This window comes from Nematolebias whitei, chromosome 21 (assembly GCF_014905685.2).
Source record: "Nematolebias whitei isolate Nwh7 chromosome 21, NemWhi1, whole genome shotgun sequence".
Taxonomy (NCBI): Eukaryota; Metazoa; Chordata; class Actinopteri; order Cyprinodontiformes; family Rivulidae; genus Nematolebias; species Nematolebias whitei.
Window position 1 is genome coordinate 13,187,653 of NC_056518.1, and position 18,429 is coordinate 13,206,081.

Consider the following 18,429-nt stretch of genomic DNA (forward strand, 5'->3'; position numbering starts at 1 on the left):
TATATATATATATATATATATATATATATATATATATATATTGAGTGGCTAAAATCTTAGATCTTATTACCGTTTTTCTTTTACATTTGATACTATTGTTGGATGTAACTGGGACCCTGTGTACACAATTTCGTGCCACTACATGTACCACGTGGTGCGAATGACAACAAAGAAAACCTTAACCTTAAAAGTAGCAAGTATGAATTTTCTCTGCTTCATCCTCACTTCCTGTCTCTCTTGTTTGACCCCTCAGGGAGAACAATAATTATACATGAAGTAAGACAATAATTTAGTAAGTAATTAAATAAGGCATTTGTTTCCTAAAGATTCCAGCACATTTTATGTTTTACTTCAACATTGTTTCTGACTCTCCGTGACCTAGTTTTGTTTGTTTTCACCTAAATCTTGTCCAGGCACGAGAGCTGGGATTAGACTGTGCTAAAACCAAGTGACGTAGAGAAAACAGAATGATTCACCGAGTGAGAATAAACCTTTACGGCTCATTTAATCGCGTCATGCTTATCCATAACTTCAGATGGTGCTAAAAAAAGCATCAACTGATAAAACTGTATGAGCCTGGTATCAAGTGCATGAATGAAATATTGTATGGAGTAACTGAAATATTAGCTTTAAATAGAGGATCATGTCCTGTTGTTGTTGTTGTTTTTGTACAAATGTACTGTTTAGTCATAAAACTTTTGGTTTCTTATATTGACTATAACAGAGTTGTAGTCATTTTGCTCAAACCTTCATGTGTGATTTCATTCAATATTGCTAGGGGTCATGTGATTGTTTAGAGCTCAAATTTTGTATTGCAGATGACTCTCGGCTACTACCAAAGTTTAGCCTAATATTTGTAAAACTGGCAGAGTTACAGTCGTTTTTGTGTTTTGTGAGATCAGGTGGCTGTGGAAGCCTTGTTAAATTGTGTTGTCTTTAAATAATAACCACCTCCAGATGTCAATCCAACAAATATTTTCTGAAAGTTTCATTAAAATCCATCCAAGGCTGCTTGAGATATTTTGCTAACAGACAGTGTTTTTTCCATTGGTTAAAGGCAACACTTGGAATAAATATTTCACACAATCAAAGCACTTGAAGTTTGTGCAGGGAATAACTCTCAGCTACCACCACACCAACATTTAGCTCAGTTTTTATGAAGCTGACTGAGTTATTGACATTTTGGTGTTTGCTGTATTTGTTTAGCTGTGGCCACCATCTTGAACTGAGTTGACTCCAAAAGTTAAAGAGTTGTAGCCGAACATCCAGAAGTTACTTTCTCAGAGTTTCTTTAAAGTCCATCAGGTGGTTCATGAAATATTTTGCTAACAGACAGACTAATGAACACACAGAAACACTAACATCGTCCCCACCTTTAATCTTTTGGCAGCTGGCAATAAAAATATACTTTTTGTTATTAGATTTATTGATTTGTGTTGCTAATGTTGAGGTGACACATGCAGCTCTGTTTCACATAATTAACAGCAAATAAAGCTAAATTTTAGCTTTAAGGGACCTAACACTTTTAACATCACTTACTTAGAAGATACGTTTAGTGTAAGCTCGTGCGATAACAATGAAGCCGTCTTCCTTTTTGTTGTGTTTACGGTGCAAGAAGAACCAGCTGACTGTCAGTGATCTGTGCACATCAGTGCAACCCAATCCTGCCTTCCCTTAAGACGGAGGAACTGTTATGTCACAGGCAGAGTAACTAAAGAGGAAGGCGTGTGAAATAAACTGTTTATAGTGCTTCATCGTTTTATTTGTCCCGATCCCCTGAACACACCACGTGGATTTAGCCCAAAACGAGCCGTGCCAGTGCTGATGAACCTCGCTGAGTGCTTGTTGGTTTAGATGAGTGTGTGTGAGTGTGTGTTGCTATCTTGCGAGTCATGCCTGCAGTCATGTCGCCACTGTGATGACAGTATCGCCCTCACGAGCACGACTGTCTCGCCACCTCAACGGAAGGCCTCTTCCACCATCAGCGGAAAGTTTGGAATGGTCCTTTAATGACTAACGTTGCGTCTTCTTGACATCTACAGACTCGAGCATAACCCCCTTTGGTAAGACGTTGCCTTCTGAGACAGGCAGGTAGAACGGCAGAGGTGCATGCTGGGTGTTGTGCAAAGGTGGTCAGTGTTCGTGACCACATCAGCTGGTTTATTTAAGCCAAGCTGCCGGCTACTTGACCGGTGTTCCTCCACACCTCCTCCCAGCACCTCACCTCAGATTCCTCTTGTTACACGAGCAAAACCTGTAAAATCATCAGCCTCGTATGTGAATGAAAATCAATCGTGACATGATTCATTTTAATCAAGTTGTTGTTTTATTTAGTCAAGAAGCCATGATGGTTTTTGCCTTTCTCTGCATGGGTGTGCGCATGTGTTCGTCTGTTAGCAAAATATCTTGTGAACTATCCTTCCATCCATTCATCATCGTTACCCACTTCTCCCTTTCCGGGTCACGGGGGGTCACTGCTGCCCATATCCAGCAGTCACTGTGCGAGAGGCAGAGACACCCTGGACAGGTGTCCAGTCCATCACAGAGACACATAAAGACAAACGAGACAAATTGTACATGAACTGTACTTATATAACACCTTTCTATCGTATCAAGATACCCAAAGCTCTTTACAACAATCTGTGCCTGATTTACCCATTCATACAGCACTCTACTAGATCTATACAAAGCAAATCGGAGTCTTTAGAGACTAATCAGAGCTTTATCACATTCATACACTGATGGGACACACATTGGAGGCAACAAGGGGTTCATGGTCTTACCCAGGGACACTTCGGCATGTGACTGCTGGTGGAATCAAACCCCCAACTCTCCCAATGGAGGACGATTGCTCTAACCACTCAGCCACAGCTGCCCCACAAACAACCATTCACTCTCTCACTCACACCTAGGGACAATTTAGAGTTACCAGTCAGCCTAACATGCATGTTTTTGGTCTGTGGGAGGAAACCGGAGCACATGGAGAAAACCCACGCATGCACGGAGAGAACATGCAAACTCCACCCAGAAAGACCCCCGGATGGGATTTGATATCTTCTCTCTGAGTGTTAACTTATTTTATATATATAAACAGTGCATATACTGTATATATACTGTGTGTGTATATATATATATATATATATATATATATATATATATATATATATATATATATATATATTTGAATGTTTCTGTTCAGTGCCCTGAGATAACTTCTGCTATGACTTGACACTATATAAATAAACTGAACTGAATTGAGAGGCAACAGCTCTACCTACTATGCCACCGTGCTGCTTAGGTCTGTCGCAATAAACAATAAATCAATTACTCGCATGATAAATGAAAATTATCAACCTTATTTTTATTTATCTGCTTTATTGTTGATTCCTGTCTCTCTCTTTCTACTGAAGACACTGGATGATTAAAAGCTCAACTCTGGTGCTCTTCACTGACCCCTCCCTTTCTCTTTTCTTTTTAAAATCCATTTTAACGATCCAAAATCACATTTTTGGATCGTTAAAAGCAGCTGAGGTGAGAAACTAAGCTACGAGCTAAGCTAACAGGCCGACCTTGGGAAAATATCTCCGTCTTGTCGAAGCTCCATAATTCACGGTTGAAACCCGTGCCTTCATCTAAAAGTTGTTTTTCTCTGCAAAAAGAAGCTGAGAACTTGTTTACTGATTTAAAAAATATATATAATCTTTGTGTGTAAAGCTAAAGAGCTCAAACCACCGAGCGTCCTCCATTTTGAGAACCGAAGAGAGACAGCCCATGTCACGTCAAGGGGCCTCCCTCCCATTTTTCTTAAAGAGACACGCTGCTTGCTCCCTCACTATCCATTCTTCAGTTGAAACAGTCTTATACTGCCATCCAGTGGTCAAAAAGGTATTACACTCAAAACAAATTAACCAACATTTCTTCTTACATTTGACAATAATTACTAATTATTGTCAAATTTCAAACAATATTGTTTATCGCAATAATTTTTGAGACAATTAATCACCCAGCAAAATTTGTTGTCGTGACAGGCCTAGCGCCGCTATCTCGTGAACCACCACAGCTAATTAACCTTCACCAACACGACAATGGCTCTAACTCAGTCCATTTTGTAGATATTGACCTAAAATTCGTTGTGGTAGTAGCTGAAACTGCCCCACAACACATTCTCTGAGCACCAAAAGATTGTGCATGATGTTACAACATCGCTGGAGATTGTTCGACCAAGAGGGGCTGCGGTAGCTTAGTGGTCAATGCCTTAGTCTTGCAATCCTAAGGGTTCTGGGTTCAAGCCCAGATTGTGTCAGGTAGGGCATCCAGCGTAAACAATTAAATCTTTCATGCGAGTTTGCTCGCTGTGGTGACCCCTGAAGAAGGGAGCAGCTGAAATAAACTTACTTTAGAATTAAGCAAGACAACTATAACTGTCATTTCTCAATGTAAGATCATTTTTGTATAATATTTAATTTGGGTTCTCTTTTCAGTGCTTATTTAAAATAATAAAACAAATCAAGAAGATCTGTCTGATTCTAGCCACCTGTTGGCCTTCAGTTTGTGGTAAGGGCACGTACAGCTAACTAACTGTAAAAACGTTTTGCATGCGCACCTTTCATATGTACCTATCTCTTACACACATGCAGAAAGCAAAGGTCAGCACAGGGAGTCTTGCGATGGCAGCTGAGCAGGCCTCATTTCAAGCACCCGTAACTCAACACCCCCCTCCTGTTCCCCACTTCCCCTCTCACCTTCCTCCTCCTGTTCCCTCAGGATGTTCGCTCATAAAGACCACATCAATTAGTGATCAGCGTGCTCACGCACCGGTCGCCCGCTGGTGCATCAGCATCAGTGTATGGGGTCAAAAACAACCAGCGTGTGCTTTCATGGAACATGATCTGACAGCTTTCCCACATATCTGCTCATGCCAAAACATCAATTTAAGCTTAAGGAAGTAGCCCCAGCATGTGTGTGTGTGTGTGTGTGTGTGTGTGTGTGTGTGTGTGTGTGTGTGTGTGGCTGCAAACCTTATCGTGGCGTCGGACGTGTGAGTCATCGTAGCTAAGGCTCATGGAAAATTCACAGTGTGAATAAGGGTTTAAGTGGGCTTTGTGGTTAGGCCAAACAAGGGCTACGTTGTCATTTTCAAGCTAATCGTGACAGAAAACAATAGTTGTAGCTTTCCGAAGTCAAAATGACACCAGATCATTTTCAGGCAATGCTCTTGATGATTATTTGCCTAAAAGTTCACAGAACCTTCTTCCATGGAAATGCGTTCTTCCCCTAGGCTCATGAAATGTTAACTTTAACTTTAGGGGGCCGAGATGGTGCAGAGGCAGGGCAGCCGATTCAGGACCCAAAAGTCCGAGGTTCGATCCCCAGTCATTGCACATCCCGTGGTGTCTCTGGTGTCACACCCTATCCCCAACTGCCCCCCGGGCGTATACAGTAGCTGCCCACTGCTCCACCTGAGTGTATCCCAGGTGCCATGGGTTAAATGCAGAGAGCCAATTTTGCCATTGTATGGAAACATACAATGATGACGATACATAACACTTTATTAACAACAAAGTCCAGGCTCAATAATCCAATCCAACAATTTTCAGTCAGGTCATCTGGACAGTTGACCTGACTGAAAAATGTTGAAGAACACTTTATTATTATTAATACGTGATGGACTTGCAACCTGTCCAGGGTGTCCCCCGCCTCTCGCACAGTGACTGCTGGATATGGGCACCAGTGACCCCCGTGACCCAAAAAGGAAGAAGCAGGTAAAAATAATGGATGGGTGGATGGATGGATGTTAAGCACCTTTTATAGTAATAAAATTTAATAAACAACATAAAAATATAAACTAACATCTCTGTTTATGTTCTCTGCGAGACCATCGACGGCCATTTCTGTTGTCATGGCGCCCGCTCTGATTGACACTACTCTCACATAACTAATTTCCATACAAGTTAATAAGAACATTTATTAATGGAGGAAAACGTATTGTATTTTCTGTTCAATTCAATTTATTTATACAGCGCCAATTCACAACAAATTTGTCTGAGGACACTGAACAGGAACATGCACATACATAGAAAAGGCAATTAGTAAAGTTCTCTATCTAAGGAATCCAGCAGACACGTTGAATCTTCACTTCGTCGCAGTCTCCCATCCTGAGCAAGCACAAAGGAGGTAGAGGAAAGGAAAAACTCCCTTTTAACAGGATTTATCTAAAATGAAAGTCTTAATCCCAGTTTTAAAACTGGACAATGTGTCAGCCTCATGGACAGAAACTGTAAATTGGTTCCACAAGAGAGGAGCCTGATAACTGGAAGGTCTTCCTCCCATTCTGCTTTTGGAAACTCTAGGAACCACAGGTAAACCTGCAGTCTGAGAGCAAAGAGCTCTATGTGTGTAGAGGTTAGTGGTGGTTTTATTTCTCTCAAAAATAAATTTCCTGTAGTTGGCCCTAAAGTCTTCTCTTCGGCTCATCAAAGAACTTTAGAAGTTTTGAGACACTTGAAATCACTGCTGCACATGCCACTCCTAATCATTCATCAAGAGCCGAACGCCTGCATCGTTAGCTGACTTTTATCAGCCCAGCCTCTAATTTTTGTCAGTCACTTGAACATCTGTTGCCGTGGAGATTTAAGAGAAAAATAGACCTGAAACAAAGCTGTCAGTATGTGTTCGAGTACATACAAACATGTGTCGAAGCACATTTTAACACCTTGTTTCTTCTTCTCTGAATCATTTCCCTCTCTGCGTGCGTCAGACACGACGATGAGGAGTTATCAATACAGAGAGGAAGCTGGCCTTTTACAATAAATTCACTTTTAGGGACAAGTGGTTCCAGCGTCATGCTTTTATTGTTTACGATGAATTTAACATTTTCCTCATTTAGTTGAATACTCGAGCAATAAAAAGTGGAAAACAGCGATTTAGTCACTGGTTTTAATCCGAACATTCAGCTTTAGTAATCTAGTAAAGCTACATTTATCGTGATAAATACATGTTTATGAATATATTCCACTATTTTTGGTTTAGTTTTGACCAAATCGTCCAATAAAATAAAGAGGGGCAAAACTAAACATTCAATATTTCATCACTTCTGTGGAAAAAGTGTTTTTTTTTTTGTTGTTTTTTTATTTGGTGGTAGCTGAGAGTCCTCCCCACCACATGCTCTGACTACTAATTGATTGCGCAATATCGTTTTTTTCTTACTTCGCCTTTCATTAGAATCAAGTGTGTCTGTCTGTTAGCAAAATATCTCATGTACCACTAACTAAATTTTAATGAAACTTTTAGTAGATGACCACTGGATGTGCCTCTACGAAGGATTACATTTTGGAGTCACACCAATTCAAGATGGCCACCACAGCTAGATCAAATTTTGAAACACAGAAATGGCTGTAGTTCACTCAGCTTAACAGATAATGAACTACAATTTGGTGTTGTAGTAGCTGAGCTTAGTCTCCAACTTGATTTTTGAGTACCACGCATTTGTGCGAAACCTTTGCTTAAAATTTAGGCATTAACTGTTGATGTCGACCGTGTTTTTCTGTTAGCAAAATATCTTATAAACCCCTTGAACTATTTTAGTGAAACTTTCAGAAAGTAACAACCGACTGAATGTCTAAAGCTCATTAACATTTGGAGACAACACCAGTCAAGATGGCTGCCACAGCTAATCAACTTCAGTCAATACAAAAACAGCTAAAACTCATTCAGTTTTACAAATACGGAGTTAAAATGGGGTGTGGTTGTAGCCGAGCTTTGTCCATGACACATTATCTCTCATATCTCAAGATCACACATCACACGAAGTTGTGCAAAAAGTGATTAACAAATTTGAACCAAAACAATAAGTCCACCCTTGTTATGATAAAATGATTTCATTTTAAAACTCTGGCATGAAAGACGGTGGGTGATCTGCATTATTTTAAAGAACAATTTGTTCTTACTGTGTGAATGCTTAATAAACATTCACACTATTGTGATCCTTTTTACTTCTGTACGTTTTTCAGCATCTTTCTCGCTCCACAATGTTTGTGCTATTTGAACACATCCATCCCTCCATCCATCCATCCATCCATCCATCCATCCATCCATCCATCCATTATCTTTTACCCGTTTTTTTTTTTTTTTTTTGGGTCGTGGGGGTCACTGGTGCCCATGTCCAGCTATGACTGTGCGAGGGGCAGGGGACACCCTGGACAGGTCTCCAGTCCAGGGACATATAGAGACAAACGAGACAAACAACTATTCACTCAGAGTCACCAATCAGCCTAACATGCATGTTTTTGGTCTGTGGGAGGAAACCGGAGTACCTGGAGAAAGCGCATGCATGCACGGAGAGAACATGCAAACTCCACCCAGAAAGGTCCCCTGACCGGGATTTGAACCAGTGACCTTCTCACTGAGAGGCAGCAGCTCTACCAGTTGTGCCACCGTGCTGCCTATTTCAACAAATCCTAAATGAAAACGTTCGGCTCGTTCAGGAAAATCCTGCTATGACTTTTAGTATTGGTGCCACTTTAGCTTTTTGAAATATTTAGCCTTTTCTGCCATTTTTTTTTCTCGCAGGAAATGAATTGAGCTCATTTTACATCCTTCAGATCTTTAGATCTGTTTACAACCTTTTACTGCTCCTTTCACATTTTGTTCTGGTTCAGCTTCTTTAAGCTTTCTTGTGCAAATTTAAACTTATTTTTCAGGCAATTTCAGCTGTTTTGTGCTTCTTTGATATTCTTTCTGCTAGCTACAACATTTTTATGCTTCTTCTAACTTCCTTCTGCTAATTTCAGCTTGTTCTGCTCCTTTCAGCTTATTTATGCAAGTTTCAGCTTTTTCTGCTATTTCAGCTAATATTTAGCAGTTTTATGCTAAATTAAGCTTTTTCAGATAATACTGCATTTTTCACACTCATTTCAACTTTTTTCTGCCTAATTCAACAAAAATCTACTCTCTCCACTTCCTTCTGGTAATTTAAGCTTCTTTCTGCTTTTTTTAGCTACTTTTCAGCTGTTTTTGTTGCTAAATTCAGCTTTATCGAGATGATTTACACTTTTTTGTGCTCATTTTTGGATTTTTTTTCAGCTTAATTGGACAAACGTTCTCTTTCTACTTTTTTTTTTTTGCTGTTAAGCTTGTTCCACACTTTCAGCTACATTTTTAGCATTTTTTTTAGCTAATTTCAGCTGTTTTCAGATAAGGTCAAGTGTTTTTGTAGTAATTTCTCTTACGTTCTGCCTAATTAACTGCTTCTTTCCGTTTTTATCTACTAGTTTCAGCATTTTCTGCACTTGCAGCTACCATTTAGCTCTTTTGATGATAATTTTAGCTTTCCCAGCTAATTCCACATTTCTTTAGCTGATTTTGGTTCTTGCCACTTCCTTCTAGTAGTTTAAGCTTCGTTCTGTCTTTGCAGCTCTTTTTTGTTGCTAATTTCAGCCTTTTTTCCAGCTAATATCCTAATTTTTGTGCTCATTCCTGCTTTCTTAAACCAAATTCAGCAAAGAAGTGTTCTTTCTGCAAACGTAGGTTTGTTTTTTCATTTCAGCTTCATTTCACCATGTTTTTATTTTTTTTTGGGGGGGTGGGTTGTTGCTAATTTCAGCTGTTTTTCTGCCAGTTCTTCTGTAATAAGCATTCGCACTGCATTTTAGCAGGAAAAGCAATTTTGCTAGTTCATTTAGCGTTAAGAAGAGCTAAAAAGCCCACAGAGCTGACGGAGCGCAGGAGCTGAACCCAGCACTCCTCTCAGTGTGACGAGTTCACAGATTCCTGAGAGCTGTCACTGATGGACACAGGCAGATGTGACCTCCTTCAGGTAACAGCGACTCCTTCCATCCTGGTGAGAGCTGCTGTCTCAGCTGATCGGGGAAAACGTTGTGCGACTATTTTACTTTCAGTCCCCTGCTGACAAACAAGAAGCTCCGCTCAGATTAAAGCGGCCACACTGTGATAGATTGAGGGGCTGAGTGCAGAGCAGTGGGCACCAGCTGACGTTGACATCAGCTCACGAAGCTCATGGTACAGTCAAGTTCTGTTGATGCCAAGTTTCCTCGTTTCAGAGTGGCACATGCAGTCCTCGTCCTCCTCGATTCTCAGAAGGAAGGCTTGTTTTTTCTTGTGCAGCTGCGAGGAGATGGTCGACAGGGAAACAAAGAATAGCACTACTGATTACTTAGAAATCAGCTCTCCTGGTGGCGCTTTTTTCCCGCTGAGCTGCGTGATTGAGTTCACAGCTGAGGTGGCCAATTTAGTACCCGAGGAGATGACTGACTTAAAGAGAAGAGGAAAAAGACGGCTAAGGCAAAGAAAAGGGAGACGAGCAGAGAAAGATGACTTTAATAAGGTCAGAGCTAAGGAGCCGGGACACAAACAGTTCCAAAGGACATTTTAAGAACATGATCACAGAATCTGATTTCATCATTCATGTAATGAGATGGTGAAGAGCAGGTTTAAGGTGACTCCCACTGAAGATCGCGCTCAGATTTGTCACATTTGTAATGTCAAGGTGGCACACACTAAATGGAAAACAGATGCTGTACCTGACATTTTACCTGATGGTGATCTATCCTTTGCACAGCTAGTCCTGAAACAGTTGTCAAACCATTCCTTCTTCCTGTTTTCTTCTTCTGCAGGAGAGGTTTGAAGCCTTGTTTAGAATCTACGACGAGCAGGTGACCTTCCAGATGTTTAAAAGCTTCAGGAGAGTCCGAATCAACTTCAGCACCCCGGAGGCGGCCGCTCGAGCTCGCATCGAGCTGCACGAGTCTGAGTTCAACGGCAAGAAGCTAAAACTCTACTTTGCTCAAGTGAGTGTCTAAACTGCAAGAAAGAGCAAAATAAAACGGAGTCCGCGGTTCGATAGAAGAACGTAGTTGTGTGAATGTTTATGAAGCGTTCAGTCTTCTGGGATCCATTTTTCTTCCGCACGTTCTTCAGCAACTTTCTCGTTCCACAATTTTTGTGTTTTTCAACAAGTCATAGATCAAAACGTTCAGCTCTTTCAGATCAATCCTGCTATGATTTTTGGTATTGTTGCAACTTTAGCTTTTTGAAATATTTAGCCTTTTCTGCCATTTCTTTAGATGTGTTTACAACCTTTTATTGCTCCTTTCACATTTTGTTCCAGTTCGGCTTCTTTCAGTTTTCTTGTGCAAATTTAAACTTTTTTCAGCTGCTTTCAGCTGTTTTGCAGCTGCTTTGTGCTCCGTTCAGATTCTTTCTGCTAACGGCAACATTTTTGTGCTTCTTCTAACTTCTTTCTGCTAATTTCAGCTTGTTCTGCTCCTTTCAGCTTATTTATGCAAGTTTCAACTTTTTCTACTATTTCAGCTGCTCATGCTAATTTAAGCTTTTTCAGATAATTCCACATTTTTTGCACTCATTTAAACTTTTTTCAGTCTACTTCAGCAAAATGTGCTCTCTCCACTTCCTTCTTGTAATTTCAGCTTCTTTTTAGCTACTTTTCAGCTGTTTTTTCTTCTAATTTCAGCTTTTTTCAGATAATTTCCTCATTTTTATGCTCATTTCAGCGCTTTCTGCTTTCTTCTGGTAGTTTGTGCTTCTTTATGCCTTTTTCAGCTACTTTTCAGCTATTTTGCTAATTTAGCTTCTTTAGCTAATTTCCTCTTTTTTTTTGTTTTAATTTCTGCTTATTTAAATCTAATTCAGCAAATATGTGTTTTTCTGCTAATTTATGCTTGTTCTTCTGTTTCAGCTATATTTCAGCATGTTTTAATTGTTTTAAAATAATTCAGCTGTTTTCAGCAATTTCTCCTGCATTAAGCATTCACACTCCATTTCACAGGAAATGCAATTTCTGCTTCCTGAGAAATATTATCTAAGCTGATTCAACCTGATGGCCCTTTTTCTACAAATGCGTCCTCAGTTGTGACCCCTCCAGCACCTTCTGTAGTTTGACGTAAGAGGATTAGGGATTCTAGAGCTCTGACAAAAGCCACATGTAGACATTGTAACAACGCCAATCAGAAGCTATCAAACCATAAATCTTTCTTTAAATGAACGAGCTGAAATTAAACGTTTGAGGACTCGAGAGTTGTCTTGCTTGTTCGTGACACCATGGCGTCCACAAAAAGAACAGGAACGTTGCCAGCTGTGTCACACGTTTCACTAATCAGTTGTCAAATTCTCTCCAACAGATCCAAAACGGCGACGAAGACATCGACAAGTCGTATCTGGCGCCTCCGCAGCCCGTCAAACAGTTTCTGATCTCGCCACCTGCCTCGCCGCCTGTGGGCTGGAGCCAGAGCGAAGACGCTACGCCTGTCATCAACTATGACCTGCTGTGTGCTGTCGCTAAGCTCGGACCGGGTCAGTGCTGCACCTGACGAACGTGTTCAGTATGTAAACAAGTAGAACGTGAAAGGCCTCACATTCCTTGATGGAATGCATGTCGCCCGCCATCTTTAGTGCAGGAGATTTAAACTGAGCTCATCATAAGCTGAGAAGGGATGGAGTTATATATATATATATATATATATATATATATATATATATATATATATATTGTGTATAAGAAATTAACTTTCTGTAAGTTTCATTATAATCCATCCATTGGTTCATGAGATATTTTGCTAACAGACTTACAAAGTTAGGCAATAATATTATGCAATAATTTGAGCTTTGAGTATATGTTGGGAATGACTTTCAGTTACTACCACACCAAATCTGAGCTCAATATCTGTAAAACTAACGTTATTGTAGCTATATTTGTGTTTCTAAGGAGTGTTGGCTGTGGCAGCCATCTTGAATTTGATTGACTCCAAAAGTTAATGCGTTTTAAATGTACATGCAACGATTAGTTTCTGAGAATTTCATTAAAATAGGTCTTCTGGTTGATGAGGTGTTTTGCTGAAACTACCAGCGAATGAACACGCACACATAAAGACAGGCAAATACATTATTACCACTTCACCTTCAGTGGCAGATGATAACGAAAACAGGGAAAAGGTGGTTTAGCTCTCATTTCCAAGTGGAAATACAAACAGGAAATAATATCCTCTACTACAAATAGTAGTAAGGATAGGATGTGTATTTGGAGCAATTAAGACAAAAGTAAATGGAGTAAAAATATTTGAGTCATGAATGTATTTTATTGGGGACTTTTATTTGCATGTAAAGCAGCAGTAAACGTATTTTATCGGCTGTTTTGGGGCTAATATTTGTCAAAAAGCTTCATTCTTTAAACCCATTTTGCCATCGTTTGTCCACTACTACATCCATAATTATGCCCATTGCTCCCCGGGTTGTTAGCGTTTGCTGACAAAACATTTCAGAAAGATTCTTTTGTTTTTGTTTTAAGGTGAGTAAGTTTAAGTAATAGTCAATATGGGTTTAGAGCAAATAATTCAACATCAATGGCTCTCATGGAACTAATAGAAGAGATAACAAATGCTGTTGATCAAAAACTGTATTGTGTTGGTGTTTTTGTTGATTTAAAAAAGGCCTTCGACGCTACTGACCACACTGTTCTCCTTGAAAAACTGAATACATATGGCATTAGAGGATTAGCACTACAGTGGGTATCCAGTTATTTGAATATTAAGAGACAGTTTGTACAGGGAAACGATGTAAGATCAGAATTGTGTGTTAATGGATGTGGAGTCCCTCAAGGCTCTGTGTTGGGACCAAAGTTGTTTATTTTAAATATGAATGATCTGGTTGATGTGTCAGGGCTTTTGAAGTGAGTTTTATTTGCAGATGATACCACATTTTTTTGTTCGGGTGAAGATATTAAACGGATGTTAGAGATGATAAAGGCAGAATTCATAAAAATACAAACTTGGTTCCAACTTAACAAGTTATCATTAAATTTGGAAAAAATAAACTACGTGATATTTAGTACTAGAAAGAAAATGATAGAAGTCCCATTTAAAATTGACAGTACTGAAATTCATAGAGTTAATGAAATAAAATATTTGGGTGTCGTTATTGATGAGAAGCTGACATGGAAACCTCATGTAAATTACTTAAGAATAAAAATAGCAAAATCCGTTGCATTACTGTATAAAGTGAAAGAGTTTTTGAATGACAAGGCTTTGTATATATTGTATAATGTAATGATTGTTCCATATTTAATCTATTGTTTTGGAGAAAAGCATGCAAAACAATTACAAACCATATTTTCATTTTACAAAAAAGAGCTATAAGAATTATTACTAGGAAGTGCTCTGGTCACCCAACAAATATATTATTTCATCAGTAAAAATTATTAAAATTGCATGATTTGGTTGAATATAGTATTTTGCAAGTCATGTATAAAGCTCATAAAAAATATGTCCCAAATATTCAATTAAAATTTGTTTAAAAAAAAGAGTCATTATAACCTTCAAGGAATGGAAATGTTTGTAAAACCTCCATTTAGAACTGGTCTGAAGGAGCTGCGTTGTAGTTCAGGGAACAGGATTATGGAACTGCCTTGATATCACCATAAACATTTCTTAAACAATTTATATGTTTAAAAAGATGATAAAGTTAAAATTGTTGGGAAATTATGATACCATGTGAAGAATGCCTGATGATTTTGTTTTCGCTTTGGAGATTGTTCAAGCCTGTTGTTGTTTGTTTGTAGTTTATTTTTTTTTTATTAAGGGGCATATATTATAAGAATTTTCTTCTTCTTTCTGCACCCTTTTCATTCAGTGTTATTTTTCTTTTTGATGAATTTGCTTTGTTTCTTTTGCTTCTTTTAAATGAATGAATAAATTATTAAATCATAATTATATTAAACAGGTGAGTAACCTGACAAACTAAAGATGAGGTGCACTCAGTTTTCTGGTTTAATCTAAAATTCAGAAAACTACCACTGAGATTTGAAGAACACTAATTTAGACATGTTGAGTTCACCCATGTGCATTTGGACATTTGTTCATCATTTCCTTTTTGCACAAATCTATTTATTAATCATTTGTATGAGCTTAATGTTGCCGACCTGATCGTAAAGTATTTTATGTGGAGTCAGTGTTGCTTGTGTGTTTAATCAAATAGTAGGTTGCAGAACTTACACCCGCAGGTCAAAATGGGTCTGGATTGGTCTTGCTGGTGAAGAATCGGCCCTTGTCTTGTTCACAACCTTCAACCTTGTGGCGACCTTTAGGAAAAAGCTCGTATCATGTCAGTCATATGTTTCCATGATCCTGGATGTGGGTGCAGTCATGCTGATGAAGTGGAAAAGTGTTCTCAGTGAAATGCCGCTTTTATTATCAGCACAAACACGACGACACTTTCCACATTCTCACAAACATGCCGAGTCCAGCTCGGAGGACCACTTTCTGCTGTTGCCATGGAAACACAGAGGCATCAGGAAATGGGCTTTGTTCCTCCTCACATCCTGCCACCTGAAATCAGATTAGGCCCGGGCCTCAGCGTGGCACGCTGACTCCCCCTGTCATCTCCCTGCAGTAACAGCAGGCCTCCATTCACTGCCCGTCTCTGTTTGGCACCACAGTGAACAGCTAACAGACCAATTTCCTTCAGCCTGCCACCTGTCTGATCCCATCGCCATGACAACCGACATACAATCTAGCAAAGTGTATGTTTTCGTTCAGAGTTCGCTGAGTTTGGACAAATAGCAGGACTGTTTGTGGAAAAGCTGCTTTGTTTCCTCTTGAATTGACTTTCTGAGTGTTTACCTGTGATTGAACCAGCTATTATTTACACTGTCAGTACTTCATGTCACACGAAAAATGAGCACAACAAGGCAATTTGCTTCTCGTATATATATATATATATATATATATATATATATATATGCTTTTTGGCAATAAACAATATGTTGCTGGAAAGCCTGTTTATTTCTCTTTAAATTGTGCCACATTTGTTAGGAAAATGCATTTGTGGGTTAAGCTGCAGAGTTAAAAATATAATTGTTATACATCCATAAAAAATCTTGCCAGACTTTATTTACCAGTGCCACACAGACTATTCTGCTATTGGCACCATTGTCTCTTGTTTGGTGTTGTTCATTGGATTGGATGATTGAAATCTGATTAAAAACAAGACATGTGGGTATTTTAACTATTTATTCATTTAACAAACAAGAGCCTCAGTAGCATGTGGAAGAACCATACACAGCCACGACAGTCTGGCTTGTCCTTTTGATGCTTCTCACCAGCTTGTAATACTCTGTGGTGGGATGGCATCCCATTCTTTACCCAGCATTTGTTGTAAGTTAACCAGTGTGGTCGTGTTGGTCAATCTAGTAGAAACTACATGACCCCATGGGTGTTCAATGACGTCAGGATTACAGACAGGCTATTACATCCTCTCCACTCTCAAATTTTGCTTTGTTGAGGTCAGACTCTGAGATGACGGCACTCAGCATCGTCAGAGGATAGAGTTTGGTTCCAGACTGGCAATTTAAGATTGAGACTGATTGCACAGGTGCTGACATTTAGGCGCCAATCCGGCACCTGACTGTCAGCACCTGGTGTAGCAGACACCCAAAACAACAGGTAGTAGCAAAATAAAGAGTTTGTCATTGGTAGAGAAGGTTTAGCAAATGTTTTTGGGGGGGTGCAAACCACAAACTCACTGCTGCTTCACTCACGATGCAATTTCTATAACAAATGGGCGGCTGTGGCTGAGTGGTTAGAGCAGTCGTCCTCCAGTGCAAGAGTTGGTGGTTTGATTCCACCAGCAGTCACAGGATGAAGTGTCCCTGGGCAAGACACTGAACCCCTCATTGCCTCCGTTGTGTGTCCCATCAGTGTATGAATGTGATAAAGCTCTGATAATTCTTTGTAGAGATCTAGTAGAGTGCTGCATGAATGAGTAAATGAGGCACAGATTGTTGTAAAGAGCTTTGAGTGTCTTAAGATGGAAAGGTGCTGTATAAGTACAGTTCATTTACCATTTACAAAAGTGGCACTGTTTAAGGGAAATAAACAGGCTTTCAAGTGTTGTAAGATTTATTGCCACAGCAAAGAAATAATTGACCAAACACAAATTTCTTTACTTTTTTATTATTTTTGGTAACTCTTGTTCTACCTCTTCAGGTGAAAAGTATGAGCTCCACGCAGGGACAGAGTCCACCCCCAGTGTGGTCGTCCACGTGTGCGAGAGTGAAACGGAGGAGGAGGAGGCGGTGCGGCCAAAGCAGCAGATCGTCCAGACCAGACGTCCCGACGGCTCCTCCAATGTCTTCAACTAAAGGGGACCGCCTTATCCAACCTGAACCTGGTGCGGCACCCCCCTGACCGCCGTTTAAAACCTGCGACACACCTGCCCTCTCTTTCTCGTCTCTGCACTCACAGAGAGCGTCGATGCGCCTCATTTCAGTTCAACTCCAAGCAAAAACAAACAAACATTGCTCGAAGACGGTGTTTGTGGGGAGCGCGGCGATGGAATGAGGCAGCTTGAAGGGAATGGATGAGAACCACACACACACACTCATCACATTCTGCGGACAGCGTGGGGAGTGGCGGGCATGCTTGCCTCTGTCGCACTAATCCCCCCATCCCCACTTCTGGTTTCCAGCAAGAGGGGTCAAATACCTGTCCCAACACAGGCACACCTGCCACATATCACACGCTCAGCTCTCATTGCTGATCCTGGTTACATGCTCGCTTGTCCGTTAGCTTGTTAGCTTTTTCCTCACGTGTACAATACTCTTCAGCTGAAGCTATGAACACCTCACTATATAAACTTTTTTATTTCTTACAATAACATGTTTTCAGTACTATATATATTTATATATATAAATATATATATGCGTGTATTCTTTTTCATCATTTTTATATCTGCAGGTTTGCTGCTTCAGCTGTGTGACGTTCTCATGCTTTTGTGCATGTATATACTGTATTACACACAAAAAACAAGAACAGAAATACATACAAGTAAAATGAAGAGGAAAAAAAAAACGCACCTATTTCACATCACACAGCACCAAGCGCCATATGTGACTAACAACGTGGTTGTGTTCTTCTTTGCTTTGTTTTTAATCGGACAAGTGTTTTTGTTTCCTTTTTTCCAGAACTACTATATGTGTATTCTTAATATGTGTATTTTATACCCCAACACTTTTTGCATGCCTAATTAATTGAGAAGATGAGCAGCTGAGGTGTTCTTTTAAAAAAAATTGTGATGGAAGGGATTTGGTGTTGATATAAGTACACCATTTCCCACGCAAAGTTTAAAGTGTCGTCCTTATTGGGAATAAAAGCTGAATGAGTTGTTGTTGCTTTTGTCAAGATTTGATGGATTGAAGACCATTCATCCTTTCTTGTTCCCTCAAGGATGCTTTTTTTTTTTTTAATTATTACATTTTCAGATTTTTATTTGTTGTATTTTCTCATCCTTTTTGTATGAATTACCTTGTTTAATAAAACTAAATCATGTTCCCATGGAAACTGCTTATTTTGCACTGAGAATCTCCCGATGTCTCTTAAGAAATGGTGGGGCTCTTGATAGCTG

General features: G+C 39.6%; 1 protein-coding gene across 3 annotated transcripts in view; it reads left to right on the forward strand.

Moving 5' to 3' along the window:
* Positions 1–17,531, forward strand: part of rcan3 (regulator of calcineurin 3) — a 62,119-nt gene extending 44,588 nt beyond the window's left edge. For 2 of the 3 annotated variants that reach the window (XM_037695333.1, XM_037695334.1), the window contains exons 2-4: positions 10,632–10,805; positions 12,156–12,327; positions 17,013–17,531. In XM_037695333.1, coding sequence (XP_037551261.1) covers positions 10,632–10,805; positions 12,156–12,327; positions 17,013–17,167 — 501 coding nt within the window. In that variant the 3' untranslated portion in view covers positions 17,168–17,531. The remainder of the gene's footprint in view (positions 1–10,631; positions 10,806–12,155; positions 12,328–17,012) is intronic. The other variant, XM_037695335.1, reaches the window with a different exon arrangement.
* The last annotated feature ends 898 nt before the right edge of the window (positions 17,532–18,429 follow it).